General features: G+C 43.6%; 1 protein-coding gene across 2 annotated transcripts in view; it reads right to left on the minus strand.

Moving 5' to 3' along the window:
* Positions 1 to 1,655: 1,655 nt before the first annotated feature.
* CDC40 (cell division cycle 40) overlaps positions 1,656 to 26,517 on the minus strand; it is a 1,050,785-nt gene continuing 1,025,923 nt past the window's right edge. Inside the window, exons 15-16 of one of the 2 annotated variants that reach the window (XR_006364212.1) lie at positions 1,920 to 2,168; positions 1,656 to 1,815 (exon numbers count right to left, since the gene is read on the minus strand). Coding sequence is in view for 1 of the 2 variants with exons in the window: in XM_044066713.1 (XP_043922648.1) it covers positions 1,991 to 2,168 (178 nt within the window). In the remaining variant the exon portion in view is untranslated. Of the gene's footprint in view, positions 2,169 to 26,517 lie in introns of both variants that reach the window. The other variant, XM_044066713.1, reaches the window with a different exon arrangement.

Genomic DNA, 26,517 nt, shown 5'->3' on the forward strand with positions numbered 1-26,517 from the left:
TTCAGCTAGAGAGAGAGACAGTGCCACACTATGTTCAATCCCTACTCTGTGCATATAGGACAGACAATTCATGAAAGACTTCAGACCCTTTCTTGTGCAACGGGAGCATCAGCATACCATACTAATGAGGGGATCTAGAGGCATGACAGCTCTGACTGAAAGGCATTTCAGAGTGTCACTGCTCTAGTGGGATATATATGCAGTTGTGGTTGCAGGTCTGCCAGCACCACAAGGAGCCCGGTAGTGCCAGTTATAGTTTACCAGACACACAAAAGTGTTCATTTGTCCGGTGTTCAACCTATGTGGACTGACAGCATTGCACAGCTCTTTACTGCTGAGCAGCACATCAGTACAGCAGGATGATTGTGCATTGAAATGACAAATGTAAACTTCAAAGTCCAAAATTGGACTACCACACCTTGGTGGCTCTAACAGAGAATTGTGCTCAAAAACTCACTACTTTGTGGATCAAATACTGCTATTTGGATGGTCTCACTACTTTGTGGATCAAATACTGCTATTTGGATGGTTATCTGCATAATTACTGATTATCTGAAGTCTTCCAGATACAAAGCAGTGGATATCTGTGTGCTGACGGGTATAGTTATGATTTATGAATTTGCATAGGGCAAAGTACTTTTGTTTTCCTACATACTAGTTGGACATAACTGTGTATCATATTTGTGAACAGCATTCATTATATTTTACTTAAAGTATAATGTGACATTTTAATACCCAGTTGCTAGACTGACTTCTTGGATTTCAATGTGATCTCCTGTAATCCTTGTTTGGGAACTAAGTTGTATAAATCTAAAAACATCCTGTATAGGTCAACTTCTCTAAAAGGTAAACTCTACCGGTCCATTCCCAGTTACAACAAAAGCTTAGTGACCACATTATCAATATGTACTGAAGACACAGGGTGTTCCTCTGACTTGTGCAGTTCTAGCAGTAAGTGCATCTGTAAATGGTGAAAAAGCACTTTCAGAGATCTCAAGTGTAATGTAGAAGATACAATCCCAGTAGAATCTAAACTGGATTTTCACAACTGCTAATCTTGTACTGATAAGTAGAGAGTGTAGATATATGAACCACTATGCTGTTCAGTTGAAGCTAAATAAACTGATGTTTTCTCTTCATGGTGACATTAAAAGCAATACTTCTCTGAGTTTATTGTAATTATGACAATGTAAAAATAACAGTCCTCCTAGCAGTCATTGGAGTTCCAGTCTAAAGTAAGCAAACATTTGTGTACTCAGCCCATCCAACAGCATCATGTTTGGTGTACATCACTGACAAAAAGAAGCATTTGCAATGATGCAGGAACATGAGTATTGCACAGATGATAAACGGTATAATAGAAACTGATTTTTTTTTCAGTCTCTGGCCACAGTGGTCCTGTAAATAAAACTCTACTCACCCTTTCCAAATGAACATCAGGTACTACAGGGCCACAGGAGAATGGCTCAGCCTTTGCTCATACAAAAACAAGTAAACTGGCAGGTGATGGACAGATCACAGACCTTGTGATCAGTAATGGTGGTGGTGTTGGCGAGGTGCAAAGAGGAATACTGGATAAGTCTTCAACTTGACATTATAGTTCTACTAAAAAATTCTTAATTTCATTCCATACAAAAGGAAACCAATGTGTCTAATCACTTTTAAAGCACATTTTATTGTAAAATACTATAAAATATTACACCTTCAAGAAGATAATATTCAGTACTGTACACAGCTTGCTGACCTTCAAGAGGGTTTACCAGGTAAGAAGTGCAGATGAGACAGAATTGCTGTAGTTGATCTTCAAAGATGGTTCTTATATTTAAAAAAAAAGAAACACCACAGTTTTGTTAAACTTGGATTCCTGCATCTTCAAGACAGTCACTTCATAATGCAATCATTACTGAGTAAACACCTACATGCATTCTTGTTGATTTAAGCCACACATCTCAACAGAAGATGTAAAACTTTTGCTGTTTTCATCAGGCATTTAATCCCAAAGTTTTATAACTCCATCCCAGCCACATGTTATGACCTTAGATGTTTCATGAGGATGCCAAAGAGCACTTATGCATACTTTGTCATGGGCTTTAAGTCTGCTGTACAGTTTTGTTGTCTTCCAGTCCCACACATTAAGTTTCCCATCAGCATCACCAGAGACCACGTAGCTATATAAAAATAAATAAATAACTAAATAAACAAATCTTTATCACCTACAAGGAAAAACAGCAATAAGGTTATGTATGGAAGCAATACAGAACTTTCATTTTAGTTATCTGGCACAGAATGCACAAGTACAAAAGCCCATTTTTAATGCAGTTGAGAAATAACATTTCTTCCAACATTACTACACATCTGGAAGCTCTCTATGTTGCAGGCATATCACTTTTACTATTCTCAGTGAAAGAAAAACTAGTATTTTAGGGTAATGTTCAACAAGCTGAAGCAGCAATCATTTCACTTGAGTCACGCATGCGTATGTGTGTGTGTGTGTGTGTGTGTGGGGGGGGGGGGTTGGGGTGGGGGTGGACTGAAAGAAAAGTAGCCAGTTCTAAACAGACTTCACCTCTAGCTACAATTTATTTTGAACTCACTTCTCTCCCCCAAATACAAACACACAAAATTTTAAAGATGCCAAACATATATAGGGCTACAAAACACATTTTTTTACTTGCAGAAAGTACAGTTGTGTAAAATCTACCATAACAGCAGATGTCCTTCTCTTCACTGTTTCAGTATTCCTTACCCTAAGGGATGTCCTGCCAAGGATAGGCCAACGTCCAGCCACTATGCCAAAGCCTTTAGTGCTTTCGGTGTCATACATTACACTTATGTTGCCCTTGCAAGGTGTAGGACATAAAGGTGATATACAGGTGCACACACTCAGAACTGAAAAAGTCCCAGGAGGAACAGAATGCCCTTAGGGAGAAGGAGAACATGTGAATTGAGAAGAAAAAAGGATGATGACGAAAAAAAACCTTGACCAGGAGGGGAAAAAAAGGGCAAGAGTTAAAACAAAGGGAGTATAAGGGAGGGAGTGAATACTGCAACAGCAAAGTACAGCTACTGTTATGGTAGGATTTTACAAAACTGTACTATGTCCTTCCATATCACTGTTGCAGTATTAGAGTACAAAAGCTCAAGAGGCAGCTTGGGAGGAGGAAGCCACAAAAGAGCATTCTGCAAACCCATACAGGATAGCCTGGCAAAACCTACCCTGGCCATGGAAATAACTTCCAAATTGCAATGCTTAGTGAAATGAGAGGCAAAAGAAGAACAGAACAGTCTTCCAAGTACAATGCTGAAAAATCAGACTCAAAAAGAGCCTGATTCAATTTTTTAAGTACAAAAATTGAGGTTCCAGGAAGATGGAGTAGGTTTAATGGGAAGCCTGACAAAGGGTGGCTTTAAAAAATTGTCAGAGGAAGAATCAAGGGCAGACAAGCAGAAATTGCTGACAGGTAGACTTTAACTGAAGGATATGCCAACCCAGCAGGGAACAGATCACAGAAATACGAGAGGACTAGAGGAACTTCCACAGTAGAAGTCAAAGGAGGAAGTGTCGGCAGTGTATAAGAAGACTTCTAGACCTGTAGGGGCTAGAGCCAAAGTGAATCCTGCCAAAACCTCTCACCCACATAATTTTATTCACCAGTCTCTCCATGTCATTCAAGATCAGACTTTTGGTGTAATGGAGGGAAATGACAGAGGGGGGTTTTGGCCTTTTCAGGAAGAATGAAGGCAACCTTTCTGGAAAGGGATCAAAAGGAGGGAAGTAGGATGTTCTAGGTAGAGTAATCAAGTAAAAATCCTCTGGTTATTTGCTCAGGGCCGATGGTGTCAGGACTGAGGAATATTCCTGCACCGATACCTTCAGTGCTGATGAGGAAATAGTTTTCTGCACCATAATCTCTGATGTCAAAGACTTTTTCAGACCAAACAGATTCAGCTCCGTGGAATCCTTTGGAACAGAGGACTTATGCAAAATGTCTGTCGGTTAAATGGAAATTGAAGGATCCGAAGACTTAGGCCGACAGGGATATAGGCACCAATAAACTACTCTTTTTTTGCCTTTTCCGAAGGTCTGGTGAAGGAAGATGAAGAAAGGGAGAAGAAGACATGAGTTTTTCTTTTAAATATCTGTGATCCAGACATGGCTTCACTGAAAGCAGATGGTAGAAGCTCTTTAAGGATTAACTTGTTCTTCCTATCCACTAAGCTCCTTTGACTGAATGAGTTGACAGATGGAACAGTCCTCCTGGAGATGGAGAGGCCCCAAACAGTATACGCAAAGTAAATGTGCACTGAAAACAGGAATTATATGCCCACATTTCTGGCACCTCAAAGCCAAATGGAGATTTAGTTTATCAGCCATATCTACAATTAAAACCTGGCACAAAGCACGCATATACACACACACGGAAGAAGCCTCATACAACAACAGGAAAAACCAAGTTTAAATTTTTTTTTTTTTAAATAGTAGGAAAGTTCAAAGAAAGTACTATCAACAATGATAGTCTAGAAGGTATAAAATAATGTGAACAGAAAAAAAAGGGAGAAGGAATATAAAATTCACCGAAATGTACAGAAAGAGTGAGGGCAGGTAGGCAATTAGTTGCATTACTGAAAGGACTGTAATAAAAAGTATTTATAGCACTTTGTGTACTGTGCATTTTTCTAGCTAGTTTCACTAAGTGTGAGGTATTAACTGGAAATTGTCCACTTTTATTAAGCATCTGTTGGGTTGTTTGTTTCTGATAACTTGTTGCAGTTGATCTCTTTTTTCTAGAGGCTCCTTTAGCTGTTTAAAACTTTCATTTACAGGCTCACTGCTGCTTTTCAGCTGTGAGAAACATTTCTGCAGTTTCCACCCTCCCTCCCTGTTGGTATAGTGTTTTTATAGTTGGTGGCTTTGCAGTTGCCCGCCCCTAGTGTAAATTTGATCTCGGACCCTCCTCCCAGTCTATTGTCATTACCTCATTCTACCCAGTACAGGGAGAACATTTGAGAAAGCCAATCAGTTTAGTTTCTGCTACTCCTTTCTCTCTTTTCCACTAAAAAAAAAAAAAATGTTTTTTCTAAGCTTGTTTCCTGCCTTTCCTGTGGGTAGTCTAGCCTGGATATAGATTTGCTGTATCCAGGACCATTTGTAGGCTTCTAGGCCCCAAAGCCTTTCTGTGTTGGAGGGTAGCCTTCTAGCTTAATTTTGTTTCTTAGAACTAGCCAGTTTTTTGTTTCAGCACTTGTTCAGAACTTATTGTAAGCACTAAATAAGCTACAAATTACTACAGCACTCAACTGTCGTCACTGTCTAGAGGAAAACAGTTTCTAGTACTTAACAAATAAGCACCTATCCAGGCATGTCTAAGGGACAGCCCCCAGTGTTTTCTCCTGTCTACCTGATGAATCCGGGCATCTTGGGGCAATGCAGTAATTGCCTCATGTACACAGACAACCCTCTCCTCCTACCACCCAACACTACAACCTGTGAGAGATGCACTTATATAGCCAAACTGGAAGCAAAGCTCTCTTCACCCAAGACTGGACTAGAGAGTCAAGAGGAGAAGGTGAACACTTGCACCACACCACACTCAGCACACAGTCCCTCAAAACCTACACCACCAAAACACACACATAGAAACACAAAACACACACCTACATTCACGCAGGCTCTCAGTAAAAACCTGCCCAAGCAACAGGGACCTCCAAAGCAGAAACACAAGCAACCTCCACCCCCCAACACAACCCAAATGATACATAGCCCACAAACTCAGTGTGCCACAACCACAGCCCATAAGGCATAACAACATACCCAACACTCTAGTCATAGGTGACTCTATAGTCAGGCACACTGATGTTCCACTCACAAGGCTAAACAAGGAGAAAGTTACTGTCAGCTGCCTGTCGGGTGCCAGGATCCGCCACATAACGCATGCATTCAGGTCACTCCACAACAAGTACAAATCAGTGTCCATGTTGGTGTGAATGACCTGAGACGTATCTCCTTGGACTACATGAAAAGGGACATGGAGGAGCTGTCCTATCTTGTAGCCCAGGCAGGTATGACCCTAGTCCTGAGTAGCATCCTGCCATCACCCAGAATGATACCACAGTACAAGGACAAAATGATTGACTTCAAAAATTGGCTAAGCTTCTGGTGTCATTCTAAGGGCATCCAGTATCTGTCTGCCTGGGATGACATGATCGACAAGCCATGATGCTTTGCCTGGGATTCCGGATACTGGCTAAGGCTCTAGCCACCCCTATAGTGCCTTTTTAAGGCAAGGTTCAAATGACAAATTTACCACCTAACAGGTACAGGCAAGAAGAATCTGAGGGTATTGCTACTCAATGCTAGAAGTCTAAACCTCAAAATGCACTCTCTCGAGGCACTCCTTAAAATGGAGAACATCGACATCTGTGCAGTGACAGAGACCTGGTTCACGGCTCCAGAGAGTACCCCTGCATTACCAGGCTATAATTCATACCACACCTTTCGGCCACCTAACCTGGACCGAAACACTAAAGGCGGAGGCGTGTCCATATTCATTAAGGATATCCACACCTCCAGGCTAGTTGCTCAGCATAATGCATCCAAGATTATCCAAGTGCAACTAACTCTGGGCAAGACCACAATCCAAATTGTAGCTTGCTACAGATCCCCCACCTTGTCCCAGGATTCCCACTCATTTCTTAATACACTGGAAAATATTAGGGTACAACCTAACACCCTAATAATGGGTGATTTCAACTACCCTACCATTAACTGGGAAAACCACTCGTGTACCAACTCTTGTGCTCAACGTTTTCTGGAATTCATAAATTTCAATGCCATGGATCAACTTATCCACACCCCCACCAGGGGCAGCAATATCCTAGACCTGGTTATTACGAACATGGGCAACCGGTGCTCCACACCAGTGGTCAATTCCTCATTGGTCAGATCCGACCATAAGCTAATCACCCTAGACATCCACATCCCTCCCCCACCCCCCATTAGAGAAGCCACAGTAAAAAATTTCTCCAAAGCCAACTTCACACTTCTTAAGACAGAAGTGGCAAACTTCACGACACCCATGCTGACGGACAACAGAGGTATGACTGCTGAATCCTACACAAATGTACTTTATAAGCACTTACATGAGTGCATGGATCGTGCAATCCCTAACAGAACCAAGATGCTATCCTCCAAAAAAAGGAAGCCAATCTGGTGATCCCCTGCCATAAACAAACTCTACAACAGAAGAAAGAAACTGTTGCAAAAAAGAGTAAAATCCCATGATTGGAGAAACTCTCTGGTCAGCCTCAGTAAGAAGCTGAGATCCCTCATAAAATCCTCCAAAGCTAGTTATGAAAACAAAATCACCACTGACTCTAAAGACAACCACAAAGCATTCTATAGCTATGTCAAGAATCTCAATGGCAACACTCAGATCTGCTCTGAGTTACAGCACAATGGCACTAAATATACAGAACCAACGGATATTGCCAACATCCTGGCAGATAGGTTCAGTGCTAACTTTACCCCTCTGTCATCCCCTAAAGGGCCCATCTCTACACCAGAAGAATGCAAATTTCCTGTAATCACGGCTGCACAGGTAAAAAAACACACTATCCAAAGCCAAAAACACAGCATCCATGGGACCTGACAATATCCCAGGCTGTGTTCTACATGAACTACAGAACGAACTGGCACCCCACCTAAGTACCATGTTCAATCATAGCCTCACCTCAGGCTATGTGCCCACTGAATGGCGCACAACGACAGTTATCCCACTCCACAAAGGGGGAGCCACCACAGACCCCGGAAACTACCGCTCCATTAGCCTAACGAGCCTGGTCTGCAAGGCTATGGAGGGTATCATCATGGAACTTATAAACAATGACATTGGTAATCTCCAAACTCAGGACCCCACCCAGTTCGGGTTTGTAAAAGGCAGATCATGTTTCCTAAACCTGATAGACTTTGTTGAAGCAGTCACCAAAGCCGTAGAGGAGGGTAAGGTGGTTCACACAGCCTATCTAGATCTCGCCAAGGCTTTTGACACCATCCCCCACTCTAGAATTACAGATAAACTCAGTAAACTAGGTATAAATCCCTATGTCACAAGATGGGTTGCCAACTGGCTCACTGACAGAACCCACACTGTGAAAGTAGCAGACTCCAAATCCAGCTTCAGACCAGTGACAAGTGGAGTACCACAGGGTTCAGTCCTGGGTCCTCTCCTGTTTGGTATCTACTTCTCTGAAGTACAGGCCAACACAGAAGGTCTTTGGCTAACGAAGTTCGCAGATGACTGCAAACTAGGATCCATAATCAAAACTCCAAAAGATGTGGACATCCTACAAAAGGGCCTTGCTGAGACAGATGCCTGGTGTCAAAGCCATGGCCTCAAGCTCAATGCCAAAAAGTGCATTGTCATTCCTTTTGGTAAAAACTCAGTACCCATGAACTACCACATAGGTAGTAGTCCACTTAACACGGAAAGTGTGATGAGACCTTGGGACACAGGTGGACAGTAGTCTCTCCTTTGATAATCACATCGCCACAGTAGTCAGGAAATCCTTCTATGGGACACACCTCATCACAAAAGGTTTCTCAACCAGGAAAAAAGAGGTCATTGTTCCCCTCTACTCGTCACTCATTAGACCCATTATAGAGTACAATGCCCCTTTTGGTATGAACCTCACAAGACATCTACAACATCTACATCTCAAAAAACTGCAGCTTTACTCCGTTGCATATCGCCTACTCAGAGGCGATCTCTGCCCAACACAAAGCTATGTCAAACCCAGAGCTTTTAGACATACTCCACTTAAAGAAATCTCAATCCCTACGAGCTACACGCTCTAGGGACCTAAACCTCAACACCACAATAAACAGAACATGCTGGAGGGATAGATTCCTGTCCCAGAGACTTCCCATACCCTTGAACAAACTACCTATCTATATCAAACAAAGCTCCTCATTAGCACTCTTCAAGAAAAATCTTGATGATTAGATGGGAGATGGGAAATTCACCCCGGGGTCATTTCTGTGGCTCTGCTCGACAGTGGCACAGGAAAATAATTTTCTTGGGTGGCAAAAGCCAGGGTACCTTTGGCTAGGCTTATATAGGCCCTAGGGCCAATAGCCTAGTAGCTACCTATGAACCTATAAGTAAGGTTTAAAATATAAAAATTGTCACATAGCTAGAGAGCAATGGAGAACCACGTTGGATGTGTAAAGCAGCAAATGAGATCTGGGGTAAGTGGGAGAGGACCATTATGGGTAAGGGTTAAGCTCGAGTTTTTGGTGATCTGTAACAAAGACAGAGTTATTTCCGATGCTCAGAACTGAACCCAAATGTTGAGGACAAAATGAAAATTGACATCATCAGATCTACTTTTTCATAACACTAGAACACAAAAACTAGCAGAATGACTTAGGCAACAGAAAGTAAAAGGGTCATCACCAAACTTAGGGAGCTTACAGCAAGAAAAATAACCAAAGATCCTATAGAGGTATTAGAGATATTTTGGAAATTTTATGAACATTTGTATAAAGCACAGGAATATTGGAAACCAAGAAAAAACAAACATGGAAGCATTTATGGTAGACTTATGTAAAGTTTAGAGGAATATGAATCTCAACAACTAATAGTTAAGACAGAAGGAGATAAAATAAAAATGGGGTTATATTACACTCCATAAAAGTCTCCAGGAATAGATGGTATTCCTGGAAAAGTTTGGAAGTTAGGAGGGAGGAAAGTGATTAAGACCTGGAAGTTTTTGTTTTAACAGTATTTTAAAAGGAGAGGAAGCACCAGCATCTTGGAAGAAATCTGTGGTGCTGTATTACCCAAAGAGAGTAAAGGTCACTCAGACCCAGTTGCATATAGAACCATTTCAAATTTAAACAATGATTATACTATTTTTGTGTCTATATAAGCGAATATAATGGCAAAGGTGTTGCCAGAATCAATAGATATGGATCAATGTGGTTTTGTGCAGGGGAGGAAAACATTTGGAAGTAGAATGTAAGAAAATACCACTGTTTGGTGGGTTTTGATGCAGAGAAAGCATTTGGTAGAATAAACTGGGATTTTATTGAGTAGGGCAATTGAAACATTTGCATTCTCTGATACAATAATAGGGTGAATTGGAGAATACATAAGCATCAGACACAATATATGTAGTAGTGGAGTGAAGAACAGTTGTTATAAAAAAAGAAAAAAACAATACATCATCTTCTTTCGGCTGTTCGGTCGCCACAGCAGATCACCTGTTTCCATTTCTTCCTGTCCTCTGCATCTTGCTCTGTCACACCAACCACCTGCATGTCCTCTCTCACCACATCCATAAACCTTATCTTAGGCCTTCCTCTTTTCCTGTTACCGGATAGCTTCATCCTTAGCATCTTTTTCCCAATATACTCAGCATCCCTCCCTCAGCACATGTCCAAACCAACTTAATAGTGCCTTTCTGGCTCTGTTTCCAAACCTTCCAACCTGGGCTGACCCTCTAATATACTTATTCCTAATCCTGTCCACCCTCGTCACACCCAGTGCAAATCTTAACATCTTTAATTCTGCCACATCCAGCTCAAACTCCTGCCTTTTTGTCAATGCCACTGTCTCCAACCCATATAACATAGCTGGTCTCACTACCCTCTTGTAGACCTTCCCTTTCACTCTTACAGGTACTAGGCTGTCACAAAATCACTCCTGACACTCTTCTCCACCCACTCCATCCTGCCTGTACTCTCTTCTTCACCTCTCTTCCACACTCACTGTTACTCTGAACTACTGATCCCAAGTATTTAAACTCATCCACCTTCGCCACCTCTACTCCTTGCATCCTCACCATTCCTCTATCCTCCCTCTCATTCACACACATATATATTCTGTCTTAGTCCTGCTGACCTTCATTCCTCTTCTCTCTAGAACATATCTCCATCTCTCCAGGGTCTCCTCCACCTGTTCCCTACTTTCACTACAGATCACAATGTCATCGGCAAACATCATAGTCCATGGGGACTCCTGTCTGATCTCTTCTGTCAACCTGTCCATCACCATTGCAAATAAGAAAGGGCTCAGAGCTGATCCTTGATGTAACCCCACCTTCACCTTAAACACATCCATCACTCCCACCGCAGACCTCACCACTGTCACTACCCTCGTACATATCCTGTACCACTCTTACATACTTTTCTGACACTCCTGACTTCCTCATACAATACCACAATTCCTCTCTAGGCACCCTGTCATATGCTTTCTCTAAGTCTACAAAAACACAATGCAACTCTTTCCGACATTCTCTGCACTTCTCTATCAACACTCTCAGAGCAAAGATTGCATCTGTAGTGCTCATTCCTGGCATGAAACCATACTGCTGATCACCAATCATCACGTCCCTTCTTAACCTTGCTTCTACTACTCTTTCCCATAACTTCATGCTGTGATCAATTTAATCCCTCTGTAGTTACTACAGGTCTGCACATCACCCTTATTCTTAAAAATCGGTACCAAAATACCTTTTCTCCATTCCTCAGGCATCCTCTCACTTTCCAAGATTTCATTAAACAATCTGGTTAAAAACTCCACTGCCATTTCACCTAAACACCTCCATGTTTCCACAGGTATGTCATCTGGGCCAACAGCCTTTCCTTTCTTCATTCTCTTCATAGCTATCCTTACTTCCTCCTTGCTAATCCATTGTACTTCATGATTCACTATCCCTACATCATCCAACCTTCTCTCCCTCTCATTCTCTTCATCAACCCCTCAAAGTACTCTTTCCATATCCTCAACACACTCTCCTCACTTGTGAGTATGTTTCCCTCATTATCCTTTATCACCTTTACCTGCTGCACATCTTTCCTAGCTCGGTCCCTCGGTCTAGCGAATCGGTACAGGTCCTTTTCTCCCTTCTTCGTGTCCAACCTTTCATACAACTCTTCATATGCCTTATCCTTAGCCTTCGCCACCTCTCTCTTTGCCATGCACCTCATCTCCTTATACTCCTGTCTACTTTCATCTCTCTGACAATCCCACTTCTTTGCCAACCTCTTTCTCTGTATACTCTCCTGTACTTCCTCATTCCACCACGTCTCCTTGTCGTCCTTCCTCTGTCCAGATGTGATACCAAGCACCTTTCTAGCCATCTCCCTTACTAGCTCTGCTGTAGTTACCCAGCTATTTGGTAACTCTTCACTGCCACCCAGTGCCTGCCTTAACTCATCCCTGAACTCCACCTAACAATTACCCTTTTTCAATTTCCACCACTTGATCCTTGGTGCTGCCCTCACACTCCTCCTCCTCTTCTTGATCACCACTGTCATCCTACAAACCAGCATCCTATGCTGCCTAACTACACTTTCCTCTGCCACCACTTTACAGTCTACGGTCTCGTTCAGACTGGCCCTTCTACACAAGATATAATCCACCTGCGTGCATCTTCCTCCACTCTTGTATGTCATTCTATGCTCCTCTCTCTTGTTAAAATACGTATTCATCACAGTCATGTCCATCCTTTTCGCAAAATCCACTACCATTTGACCTTCTGCATTCCTTTGTTTAACACCATACCTACCCATCACTTCCTCATCCCCTCTGTTCCCTTCACCAACATGCCCATTGAAATCTGCTCCAATCAACACTCTCTCACCCTTGGGAACAATCATCACCACTTCATCCAATTCACTCCAAAAATTTTCTCTCTCATCCATTGCACACCCAACTTGTGGAGCATACGCACTAACAACATTCATCACTACACCATCAATTTCCAGCTTCATAAACATCAATCTATCCGACACTCTTTTCACCTCCAAAAGACTCTCAGCATACTGTTTCTTCAGAATAACTCCTACGCCATTTCTCCTCCCATCCACACCATGATAAAACAATTTGAACCCACCTCCGGATACACATAGCCTTACTCCCCTTCCATCTGGTCTCTTGCACACACAATATACCAACCTTCCTTCTGTCCATCATATCAGCTAGCTCTCTCCCTATAACAGTCATACTGCCAACATTCAAAGTTCCGATTCTCACTACCACAGTCCTAGCCTTTCTCCTCTCTGCCTGCCTTCAGCCATGTCTTCCACCTCTTCTCCTCCTAGAGCCAAGGTTTATACCATCGGGTGGCTAGCCCTGCTGCTGATGCTGTTCCTCCACCACACACTCGCATGCGCACTCAAACCTGTGACCAATTTTGAGTGTCCAATCCACCTACTGCACATCTCTGGAATGTGCTTTTTCAAAAATACATTATATACTACTGGAGACAGTAAATGCAGTAACAGTGCTATAATTGTTAAAAAGGCAGAAAATTGTTAAACATTAAGCACATTTCAAAACACAAAAATTAATTTCACTACCATTCCATAAAAAAGCAAAACAAAGAAGATTCGGTACTTACGTATTATTGCAACCAGATTTTAGCGGTTGCGAAATTCGCACAGTTCAATAGAAATGAGTGCATGAAACACAAGGTGTTATTCAGTCTTTATTGCTGGCAAAAAAGTTTGGATTAGCTTCAGGAAGAAAAGCAATTTAAAAAAGCCTTTTTCTGTTTTGCGTGCATTATAGACGCATGCTTGAATGGTCATGGCTGCTATACTACTGACAAATGGAATGTTATGATTGTGAGAAAGGAGTCCAATTTTTGGCCATTGAGACTCCTTATTTTGGGACTCGCTGTGGCAGTTCCTGACATTTCAAATGCTCACCGGTATGGGCTCTGACAGCATTTGGGTACTGACTGCTTGTGTTACCACGAGTTACAGACCCTTTTCAAATCACTGATATAACCTTGCCAAGTCTCACTTAACTTGCCGACTGCCACCATTGTATATATAGTATATATGCCTTTAGGTTTTAATAAAGAAGGCAAACATGTCAGAACAGAAACTGTAACGGGAAATCAGAAAGGTTGATAATGACAATGATAATAATAATCATCACCATCATAATCTACAAGTAAGACAGGATGCAATCCTGTTTGTAAGCCAGCTTGATGGAAAGGAAATTTTAAAAGATTCTGATCGGCAAACGCAGCGATATCATACATAGGTAGTGTAAGTGAACAATTACATAAACTTTGAAAATATCACAGTTATAAGTGTACCTGTATAACATTATGGTGTGTGTGTGTGTGTGTGTCCGCGCACGTGTGTGCATGTGTGCGTCTGTTTTAATTACATTTACCAGTATCGGCACCAGAAGGGCTCGCTCGGAAATCAGCCGCTTCTTGTGCCAGGAATCTGGTTGCGATAAGTAAGTACCGAAGATTCTAATCCAGCGTTCACAGATCATAAACATGCTAAATGTACTTCTTAGCTGGAATCAAGAACAGCACAATATCTGCAGACTCAGGCAATGCAATACACTATCTAGTTTTAAAATGTCTTTCAAAACACAGTTGTTTGACCTCATTTTTAATTCTGATAATTAATTTTGTTTTTATTTTACTTTTATTCTCTTAACACTTTTTCAGCTCAGTAGTTACTTTCAGGGCAGTGGCTAGCTCATTTAGTGACCAGTTCCAGTTCTCGATAGAGTGCCCCCACCCCCTCTTCAAGTGAAGAGCAAAAATACAGTCTTTGACTGCAGCAAGCCATCTAGTATGTTTGTAACAGTTTTCTACAGCCAGAACCCATGCCTCACTCAGCTCTTCAAATGAGAGAGAGTGAAAATAAAAACACCTTGGCTTTCATTGTATTTCACAGAAGCAATACAGAGTAAAGTCATTCTTCTTTGTACATAAGCAGACAATATGAATTTTCCTTAAGGGACGACTAAAACTATCAGCAACAAATAAAGTTCATGCCACTGTCATCTTCTTGCTAGTGATTTTAGTGCCACATCTAGAACCTGAAAACTTCTGATACATTTTTCCTCATTTAAGACAGATCCTAGTTGATGGCCCTCTTGGGTGGGATGAAATGGGCAGCTGCCCGAGGTGCAATGCATTTGTGTTTATTTACTTTAGGTAAGGGGCATGGATTTGGCTGCAGAACGACTGAAAAATAAGGGTTAAAATTCCCTTTTCCTCCACCTTGCTTGTGCACAGTATGTAGTACGATGGACCCAACCTTATGATACTCCGTACTAGCCACAAGGGAAGGCCTAAAAGGTCACTGACCAGGATCACTAGCCTTTGCCAATGAAGCTGATAATGAAAAATGGGTTGCCAAGATGTCTTCAACGGAGTTTGCTACATTTCTTCTGTCTACCCAGCTGCTGAATACTCAAGCCACTGTCAATAACCTTCATGGTGCTATCCAGTCCTTTCAAAAGAGGCTTCCTGACTGAGAGGACAGGCAAAGGAAGAATAATCTTGGGCCGACGACCTTAAACAGGGAGCAGAGTGCAATAATACAGCTACCTTCTTGGAGGAATTATTGGCCACAGTGCTACAATTTTCTACCTCTAAAATAAGTGATATAGTACACAAAGCCTACAAGGCCAACTTTCAGAACCCCTTCAGTCACCAAGACCAGTGATTTTTCAATCTAATAAATGATGTTGCCAAAATAATAATTTTTGACTCTAAGTGGGAGGTAAATCCTTTCAGATGGCTGGTACCATATCAGGCTTTATTAGGATTTCTCTGTCATCCTAGCAGTCAGATAATGAGCTTTTTTAAACACATTTTCAAATCCTAAAGGTTATCAAGCTCCCTTCCAGCTTCTTTTTAGACATTTGTTCCTCCACAGGGCAAGAGACATCAGTGTGAAAGCCTACTCCAATAGTTCCCTGGACAGGATTAGAGCTGAGATGACATAAGTATGCAATACGCAAGGCCCCTTACCCCTGTCTAAATCCTCTCTATGGTAGGTTTGGTGCTTATAACAGCTATTACCTTACGGAGACATATGCATACTTCATACACACATGCTAATTCTCCCAGCTTACATGCAATGCAGTGTCACCCTGGCCCATAATGCAGAATGGCTTATACAGCTCAAACATCTTGTAGGGTTCAGCAATGCAGTGGACCAAACTGCTTCCCACCTCCCAGGATGGGTGAGCCAGTATCAGCCACTTACTCCCGCCATCTCCTGCCTAGTTCTTCCAGATTCTTATGCAACTAATCAAACACTAATCGTCTGAGGCATCATCATGGTTTTATACCACACAGCCGGGCCCATGTGAGTACTTGTCAAACTGCAGCAATTATAACATAAAAACAGTTTTCATGCCGTATTCAAGTACAGTGCACAATTTTATAAATAAATGGAAAATCACTTCTTAGACATCATCTGACACCACAGATACTACTGATGTATCCTTTTAAAAACAAAACTTTGTTTAGCAATGAAATAAATAATACGAGTCTACATCTATCAGCCATGTTACAAACAACAGAGACAATGTCTTACAGACTCAAGAAAGTTACTGGTCCTTTTAAGTTTGCTGCAGTCCCTAAAAAGAGGCTTCCTGATTAACAGGACAGGCAAAGGAAGAATAACCTTGGGCTGATAATCTTAAACAGATAGCAGAGTGCAATGATGAATGCGTCAAGCAGTCTTTCCAGAATTTGCCCTTCTGATGCGCACAAAGCATACTGCCCAGTGTCTATAAAGTCCCACCTCCCCTTCACAAAATCCAGCAGCACAGCAAATTCTTTTAGTATCGATGGCCAACAAGTTTTGATACTGATTAAAACAAAGATGTGGACACAAGTTTCCACTTCCACCAAAGTGAAAGAATCAATGTTCAAATTCTTTTATGATGCACTGAAAGATGGTAATACAGAATATAACAAAGCCTCTCAAAAATAAAAAGCATCCACCATGAGTATTTATGATCAACATCAAGGCATACTAGAGTTGTACTGCTTCTGTTTTACAGGCACTGGACCCAACAGAGGATGCTTCTCTATCCACAGTGGGAAAATGGCCCTTTATGACTGCCTGTGCTCGTACCACAGCTTGTGACTTCCAGTTTCAGTCAGCTCTGTTAAATCTGACTGAACTGCATTATGTATTAACACTGCTACTTTGGTAGCAGCAGAGTTTATAATTTTATACATCAAGTGTTTCTGTTACAGAACTTTTTCCTTAGTTTATTAATGCACTTTAATGCTCAACCAAGTTCTTTAAACTATACATCTCTTTCCTCACTAACCTGTTATTCCTCCCCTTTTGGTGCTGCCTCGGTGTTCACAGTCATGTCACCGCTAGTGTTATCTAGTAGGCTGAAACGCAACAAACCTAGTGTTTCAAGTGCTTTAGTTTTCAGGCAGTTACAGCAAAGGTACAATTAAGTTCCTAAGAATTTAACAGACAGATAGTATACACTGTATAAATATGTTAAGCAACAGAGGGATACATCTTTGTTCAGTAGACAAAAGCAGCATGAAGACACCTTCCATGCTTAGTCACTACCACCGGCAGGAGAGTAATCGCTGCAGTACAGCTATGCCCTCAGAACTTGTAGTTATGCTAGTGAGTAGTAAACTGAGCTGATCACTAACTGGCCATCACCATGAAAATAGTAAGCAGACTAGCTAAATTACACACTCCTACAGTATACTAAGCATAACAAATGGGCCCACTTATGCTGTTCCAAGTTTTTTCACGACCTAGCTTCTTTTAATTCAGATGACTGTCCTATTTTTGGGGAGGTGAGTCAGCAATCAATTTCTCTGTTCCTTCTACTGACAGGTACACCAGAACCCAGAAACTCCTGGAGCAATACAAGAAAAAGCCCAACATAACGGATGTCTGTCCCTATTTAAAACCTACTGACCCCAGATACAATTTTGTTAGCTTTGCTATCACAAGCTAGGAAACTGTTACTGGAAGCCTGGGAAGTGGCTTGCACCCCATTCTCCCTTTCAGACCATGAGGTTGTCACAATGTTGATCACCAAGGTAATACGCATTAAACTCAGCAAATGCTGGTAAGTGAATCCCTTAATCCCATGTGGTCCCAATATGGGAACAGTGTTTACCAAGCAGTGCATACTTACATCTCCCACTACCCACTCAGTTATGCTACTTTTCACCTGGTAAGAAAGGCTTAAAGTGGAACTCAAAACAAGTCATATCATGACAAAATCGATGCTTTATAATGAATGTGATGGTAAGACTACAAAAGTACTTGAGCTAAGCCTTATGTTTGTACACAATATGGATTCATAGCTTCCTAGTTATATACTAGGCTAACCACCACCAGGGCCTTCATAAACCTAGCCATTCAAACCAACCCAATTATGCCTTATGTATTAGGTGTGGTTATTTAAAATAGCTCCCCTGATGGGAAGCAGATAGAGCATATCAATTAAGGAAGCTATACATACCCGACATTTAAGATCCACACACACACAAGCGTGCGCACACATTCACCAACTGCTTATCTAGTTAGGCAATCGAGAGAACATAGTATTAAACTTTTTTATTGGCATTATGTGCTTTTATCCCACTGAAGGTGTTTACATATTTTATGTAATGCCATAGTGTATGATTTGGGTGAGCTTCATTGTGTATTTCTATGTGCATTTCTGTGGTTCTGTGGAGGATATAACACTATTTCCCTGTTGAAAACTATTGGAGCTCATATGTCCTAATGGTACTTTATGCCCCAATTTGCCATTAGTGACAATATCAGAGACCCACTCTCCCAAGGCCTCACTAGGGGCCCTGTATACTAATGTATGGTCCATCCTCAATAAGACAAGCATTACTTATGACTACTGCGTGATGATGACCTTACTGTTATAAATGAGACATGGTTGGGCAAAACACTTTTGTCTCACATTTGGCTACTGCCATTCTACTTGGGCTCTTGGTTACACAGTGTCTGAGGAGGGGCAGGATCATTGGCTGGAGTTGTAGTCCATGGTGGTGACAAACTAGGACTGTTCCAGGTTGTCATTAGGGACACCAACTCCTTTAAACATGTTCTTGATTCAGGTGCAAATTAGAAGTTATGTACCTACCATAACGTTCCATGTTAGTTGTCTTCTCTCGCCTTCTTTCTTGCTGGATGGGTTTCGGAGCAGATCCTCGGCTCCGACTCGGCACTTGCTTTAGCTTGAGAACTCCTTTTACCAGCTCGAGGCAACCCTATATCCCATGATGCAAGGCGGAACTACCTCAGATCTCGTTTGGTAGCTAACCTACCCTGCTAAGGACTAACCTAACATAATTAGGAAAACAAGTTCATAATAAGAGTCCTCATATGAAGGCTCAGGAGGAAAACAACCTGATAGGAACTCTTCAAGATCTGTCCAGGCCAGGGGGAAGGAGGGAGGGACGCAAGAAAGAAGGCGAGAGAAGACAACTAACATGGAACGTTATGGTAGGTACATAACTTCTAAATGTTAAGTTGTCAATCTCGCCTTCATTCTTGCTGGATGGGACCGTCCCTAGCACCTGTATCCCGGGTGGCTCAATGGAACAGACTCTTGAGAACTGTGGAACCAAAACTGGCCCTGTCTCTGGAGGCCAAGTCTAACTTGTAATGAGAGACAAAGGTATGAGGCATGGCCCAAGTAGCTGCTGCACAAATGGTATCAATGGGTAGTCTATCCTGAAAGGCTGCAGAAGTGGATAGACTCCTGGTTGAGTGTGCTTTTGGTTTAGAAGATAGCTGCTTGCCTCTGAGAGAGTACACATAGGAAATGGTGGAAGTCAACCATCTGGATAAAGTCACTTTAGAAACTGGAAGACCTATCCTGTTTTCTGCATAGGAGACAAATAATTGGACCGATTTCCTGAATTGTTTAGTTCTATGCAAATAGTACCTGAGCTGACGATGGACATCCAAAAAATGAAGCTTCTGTTCAGCTCTGTCGGAATAGTTTGGGAAAAAGACTGGTAGATCTATAGATTGGTTAATATTGGTTTGAGACACAACTTTGGGGAGAAAGGACAGGTTCGTTCTTAAGGATACCCTGTCCTTATGAAAAACCAAGTAAGGGGAACGAATGCAGAGAGCTTGAATCTCGGAAACCCTTCTTGCTGAAGTGACAGCCAGTAAGAAAATAGTTTTCCAGGTCAATAACTTCAAAGAACATGAAGAAGACTGTTCGAAGGGAGGTAGCATCAAGGATGCCAACATTAAGTTTAGATCCCATTGCGGAGGAGGATGCTTTATAGGTGGCTTTAGGAGAAAAACTCCTCTCAGAAAGGCCTTGCATAATCTATGAGACATAATGTTATTGTCATGCAAGCCAACATGATACTTGGAAATAGCAGCCAGTTGAACTTTAACTGTAGATGAAGAGGATCCTGAATGAAAAACCTCAGCCAGGAAATCTAAAACAGAATGTACAGGAGCAGTAAAGGGATCAATATTCCTGGAATTTGCCCAAATAGAAGAACGACGCCACTTGCTAGCATAAACAGTCCTAGTGGACGACTTTAAAGAAGACACTAAGATGTCTCTGAGTCAGAGATCATCGGTAGCCTGGCTAGGGAAGGAAGTGGAGCAACCAAGCAGTGAGGTTGAGAGAATGAATGGCCCGGTGCTGCTGACCCGACTGGTGGATCAAGAGATCCGGAACTGGGTCCAGATGCCAGGGCTGCACCAGAAGGTGACGATGCAGAGACGGAAACCAAATTTGTCGAGGCCAATAAGGGGCAATGAGAATCAACTTGGCCCTCAAAACGGTGGCTTTCTGAATGACTTGTGGAATCAAGGGAAAAGGAGGAAAAGCGTACAGAAGTCCCCGGGGCCAATCCTGGGTTAGAGAGTCTCTCGGGTTGGCCTGGAAGGGGAAAGAGGGTGAAAAAATCGGGGCACTTGTTTTGAGGAGTAGCAAAAAGATCGCAACAAGGAGTGCCCCACTTCAGAAAAATCTGATCCACTACAGATTGATTGAGAGACCACTCGTGAGGCATCAGAATGGATCTGCTCAGCCTGTCCGCCAAGAGGTTGGATCTGCCGGGGATGTGCGTTGCTATCAGAAACCGATGAGAGGAGATTGCCCATTGCCAAAGTCTGAGAGCTTCTCGACACAACGGATAGGACCTGGTCCCGCCCTGCTTGTTGATGTACCAGACCACGGACATGTTGTCCGTTTGTACTGCAATAGTCCCCGTGGGAAGAAAGTCATTGAGGGCCTGCAACATTAAAAGCACCGCTCTCATCTCCAGGACATTTATGTGCAGATGGTATTCTATGGGTTGCCACGTCCCGTGGACCATCCTGCCCTGATAATGCCCCCCCCACCCGATCAGAGAGGCATCCGTAGTGACTGTGGCAACTGGAGGAGGGGGAACAAAGGGTCGGCCCTGATGAAGAAGAGGGGAAGATATCCACCAATTCAGATGAGTTCTGCACGACTGTGTGACTAAAATTTCGTGCCTCATCGGGAGACTGTGGTATGACCACTGAGTGAATAGCATCCACTGCAGAAGACGCATGTGGAAGCGAGCCAGTGGTAGAAGAACAATGGCCGCAGCCATAAGACCTAGAACCTTCAGTATAAATCTGGCTTTGACCTTGCTGCTCTGCAACAGAATCCGAACGAATTTTTGGATGTCCAGAATTCTTTGATCTGTTAGTCTGGCTAACATTCTGACGGTGTTTAATTCTGCGCCTATAAAGGTGATAGATTGGCAAGGCAGCAGAGAAGATTTTTCGAAATTTACTGAAATTCCCAAACTCCTGCAAAGCTGCAGAGTGTAGTCTCTGGTCTGAAGAAGCTGACACCTGGTGGTGGCGGAGAGGAGCCAGTCGTCCAAATAAGGAAACACCTGGAATCCTTGACGTCTCAGATGAGCTGTGACCACTGCCATGCATTTGGTAAACACTCTGGGGCTGAAGTGAGGCCAAAGGGCAGGGCTCTGAATTGGTAATGACTGGTCCCTAGCCGAAAGCGGAGAAACCTTCTGGAGCGCCTGTGAATCTTTATGTGATAGTACACGTCCTGAAGGTCTATAGAGCACATCCAGTTGTCCTTGCCCAGAAAAGGCAGAATGGACTGAAGCGTGACCATCCGTAATCTTGCCTTCTTGACAAATCTGTTTAGACTGCTCAGGTCTAATATTGGTCTCCAATCTCCCGTCCTTTTGGGGACCAAAAAGAATCTCGAGTAGACGCCGGACCCTACCTGGTCTGCCGGCACAGTCTGGACGGCTCTTTTTCCTAGGAGCTTTGAAACCTCCTGTTCTGCCAAATCCCTTTGACCGGGTGAGATGTCTGGAAGGGATTGTTGAGGTACGGGATACCTTCGAAGGGATTTTGTAACCCTCGGATATGATCGACTGTACCCACATATCTTGTGAGAGGGAATGCCAGGCTACTGGGTACAGCGAAATCCTTCCCCGACTGCCTCCAAGGGTGGACAGTCGGGCAACACCTCAGGGATGCTGAAAGGGCTTCTCAGGAAGAGACTCCCTGTTGCCCTGGTTCTGAGGACCCCCTGCCTCTAGGGCGGCGTTATTATTGTTACCCCTCTGCCTCTGGGGTAAACTGACCACGTGTGTCCGGTGTAGCTCCTTGGGCTTTATGAACCACATCTTCCCTCCCTTCTGACCCTTGGGATATGGTCTAGAAGGGGTGGAAAAATGGACTCCAACGGCAGAAAGAGTTTTACCGTCCTGCTCACACCTGGTCAAGGTATCCTTCACCTGAGGTCCGAACAAAGCCGAACCATCAAAGGGGGTATTAGTGAAGGACGCCTTAAAGGGGTCCAAAATTACAAAGCCGCATCCAGGCTTGGCGTCTAAGAGCAACTCCTGTGCCTGCGGCCCTGCTCGCTCCATCGGCCGCATAGGATATGAGCCGCATGGAGGAGTTGGATAAGGAATTCAGGATTGCTAGCTGTGAGGCAATCTTTTCTTGAGCCCCAGCAGCAGAAGGATCCTGGACCACTTCACCCAGTTCCTTGTGAATATCTCTTTGAAGCCTGGTGAAGTGACAAAGGTAGTTCAGCGAACGCATAGCAAAGGTCGCTGAAGAAAACATCCGCTTTCCATACCTGTCCATGGTCCTAGAATCCTTGTTAGGAGGATGGACAGGTACTGAAGGATCCGCCAGTTCCTTCTTAGTGGCCGCCACCACCATAGCATCCACAGAGACGCCCTTGGAAAGAAACTGTTTGTCCGAAGGGGCCGTAATAAACTTGGATGGTCTCCCGGGGACAGGTTCCACAGAATCTGGAGCCGCCCATGCCTTCCGAGCCACTACCTGCATAAGTGGGTCGAAAGGCGGAGACACCCAGGAGGTGGAGGGTCGGGATCCAAAAGCCTCCAGGTATACCGACTCATCCTCGGAGGGATCAATGGATGGCCAATTCCCCCTCTGTTTGAGGAGCTCAAGGATGTCTGAAAAGGAGACATCCTCAGAGGGGGATCGTGGGGAACCCTCCGACTCATCTAAGTCGGTATCAGATGTAGTAGACTCGGGGAGTCTGTGTGTTTCCTCTTACACGTCCTCTTCCGAGGGGTTCACCTGCGGATCAGGAGAAACTTCGAAGAGGAGGAAATTCCCAATGGGGAAACCTGGGGCGATGGATCCCTGGGCCTGAGAGCAAGAGGCTGGCAAGAGGTGTCTACAGGCACCGAAGAGGGAGGAGCTAGAGGGATGGACCGTTGACCTGGCTCAGTAGCCAGGACACTCCTCATCACCTCAAAGGCTCCCTCCCGGGAGACCGGAATATCCCGATCCGAGGATACAGGAATTCCGGCTCCACTGAGAGGAAGGCTCGAGGCCGATGTCGGTGCCGAGCTTACCAAAGCCGAAGCCCGAGAGGGAGGCGGGGTCGGACAAGGGTCCGATGCCACTAGCCCCCTCGGAGCCGACAAGGGAAACCCGACGACCGGATCCCTCCAAGGAAGGCCTCAAGGAGGAGATCGGAGCCGAGGACGACGGAGCCGAAGGATGTATCGGCTCTGGCGCCGAAACAGTCGCTGTCCCGAGAAGCTCCGGCTCCGAACTCTGGTGTGGAGTCGGAGGAGGAAGTTCAAGGGGTGAAAGAATAGCCGAAGTCTGCTGAGACGGGCTATGGAGCATTTGGGCCAGTGCCTGCGACTTCAACAGCCTGCTTACCACCCTCTCTAAGTCGTGGTCAGACAGCCTGGAAGATCTCAAAGATCGGCTCCGATGGCTCCGCTCCGACAAAAGAGGAGACCCCGGAGCAGAGTGGATACTCTGCAATGAAGGGGACCGAGATCTCTTTCGGGACGAAGTCATCGGAGCCGAAGTCCCCTGGATTCCAGATGGAGCCGAAGGTTTCTCGGCTCCGATGCTGGATAAGGTGTCGGCTCCAGCCGGAGCCGACAAGGCCACAGTAGACCGGGTGTCGGAACCAATCGGTGTCGAACCCACTACTTTGGAAGCAGATAGATCGGTTCCAGCCGGAGCCGATCTCGGCTCCGACGGAGCCGGAGCCACCGGAGGAGGCTTGGATACTGTAGCCTGAACCTTCGGTGGCTTAGAAGGCTTACCAGACCCTGTTTTAGAAGGAGAACCTTCTGGCTTAAGTAAGCCACGGAGGATCAGCTTATTCCTCCGTTCCTGCAGGACTCTCTGGCTAAAAGAGTGACACAAAGCACAGGAGTCCTGCAGGTGCAAAGGCCCCAGGCAGTAAACACAAGAAGTGTGACCGTCTGTCAGAGACATTTTCTGACAGCACGAGTCACACTTCTTGAAGCCTGAGACCTTGCCTTCCTTTGACATTTTCTAAGGAAGAAGTCACACACACACCCCAACAAACACACACAATTAATCCCCTAACACACAGACACACAGGTAGGGATTAACCAATGGGGTCTAAGCCTAACTAAACTTTTATACAATTACCAAAGGAATTTAAAAGTTTTGAACTATAAGGGAATAGGGTGGGCTGTAAACACACTACACACTATGAAAGTGGAAACAAGGGGGAAATAAATCCCTAACTAAGCTTTTTTTGACAAAAATTACTTACCTCAGCTGGCAAAGGAGACCTCTTTCGCTAAGCGGCAAACGAGATCTGAGGTAGTTCCGCCTTGCATCATGGGATATAGGGTTGCCTCGAGCTGGTAAAAGGAGTTCTCAAGCTAAAGCAAGTGCCGAGTCGGAGCCGAGGATCGGCTCCGAACCCATCCAGCAAGAATGAAGGCGAGATTGACAACTTAACATCTATAGCTTTCATCTACCATCCAACAGATTATGCGAGGGACATTCCCACAAGAGTTCATCAACTTTCTTATCGAAACGGTTGTTGGTCATCACTTAGTTGTCCTGGGTGACTAATTATCTGGCTGGATGATGAATCGGTGACTTGTTGCTTAGTTAGCTGCATCATGAAAGGCTTTGGGTTTGGTAAAGTAATTACCTCTGTAACAAAAATTAGGACATACATTGGATTTGATTTTACAAAAGGAGTACAACACCATTTGACTTACTGTAAACATTCTCCTACTGATCACATTTTCATTTACTTTGGAAGTGCTACATATAGTCCCCCAGTTTTGAACTGAAGATAGTTTATTCAGTGAATCACATTACAGTTCTGAACATTTACAACCATGTTTTTTCACTTTCTTATAGACAGATGTGCTGACTCACCAGATGTCTTAGTTAGGGAAACAGTTTGCTTCTCCTGGTCTGGAGTCTTTAGGCCTAGATCGCATTTATCCAGTCTCTACCAGGAGACATGAATCTTGATTTGCTCATGATCTCAGTCTTTTGCACACAGAGTGGCATAGACTGGAGTGACTAGCTTAAGCTGGATGAACACAATGCCACCCACCAGGTGTTCATTTCCTGTTGAGGGAGATCTCTTCAACAGTGAACCAACAAACAAGTGCTCTACTGTCTGGCAGACTGTGCAGCCTAACGTATCAAACCATTAGAAGAGCATCTTCTATTTCACAGTGTGAGTCTGCTGCTCAGATCTTTGCTGACAAGAACATCCATCAAATCTGTTCTTCCACCGTCTGACCCCACTTGGGAGTGCAGTGTGTCTCAACGATTCCCTTTCTCTATTTTTTGGTGTATGATATTTCCAGTTTTGAATAGCTCACTACAGTTATGTGGAATTTGAAAGCACCTAATCTCCTTCAAACATCTTGAGCTTGAATGGGCTGTCAGAAACTGACAGTGTTTTTTTAGATGCTTTTCCTTTTTCTGACATCCACAAAACAAATTACTTGAACAACATAAGGTTTCCCTAATCTAGGTTCTTACCTGAAAAATCTTCTGTCTTCAAGACCAATTGGCATGCTAGGATCTGAAGTGGCATCAGACTCCGATGGCAAGAAAAAAATAAGATGGCACTAGCTAATGATCATTTATAATCCAGACGTCTTGATGATGAATGGAAAGTACATCTGCTGCACCAAGGAGGCAGGTGAGAATCTCTGGTATTCAAACCAGCCTTGGGCTCTGGTTTCTGCACGGCAGAACTGCAAGAATGATTACTGAAACAGTAAACTATAAATATCCTTTTTCCTGGCAAGTCCATACATGGCCATTTTGTCAAAAGATGGACGCTGCTTGAAGGTGCAGTAACCCTGGAGTTCATTATGTCTGTTAAATATTTGTGTGTGTGTGTGTGTGTGTGTGTGTGTGTGTGTGTATGTATA

The sequence above is a fragment of the Protopterus annectens genome, chromosome 1.part0 (genome assembly GCF_019279795.1).
Source record: "Protopterus annectens isolate FY-2018-M chromosome 1.part0, PAN1.0, whole genome shotgun sequence".
Lineage (NCBI taxonomy): Eukaryota > Metazoa > Chordata > Ceratodontiformes > Protopteridae > Protopterus > Protopterus annectens.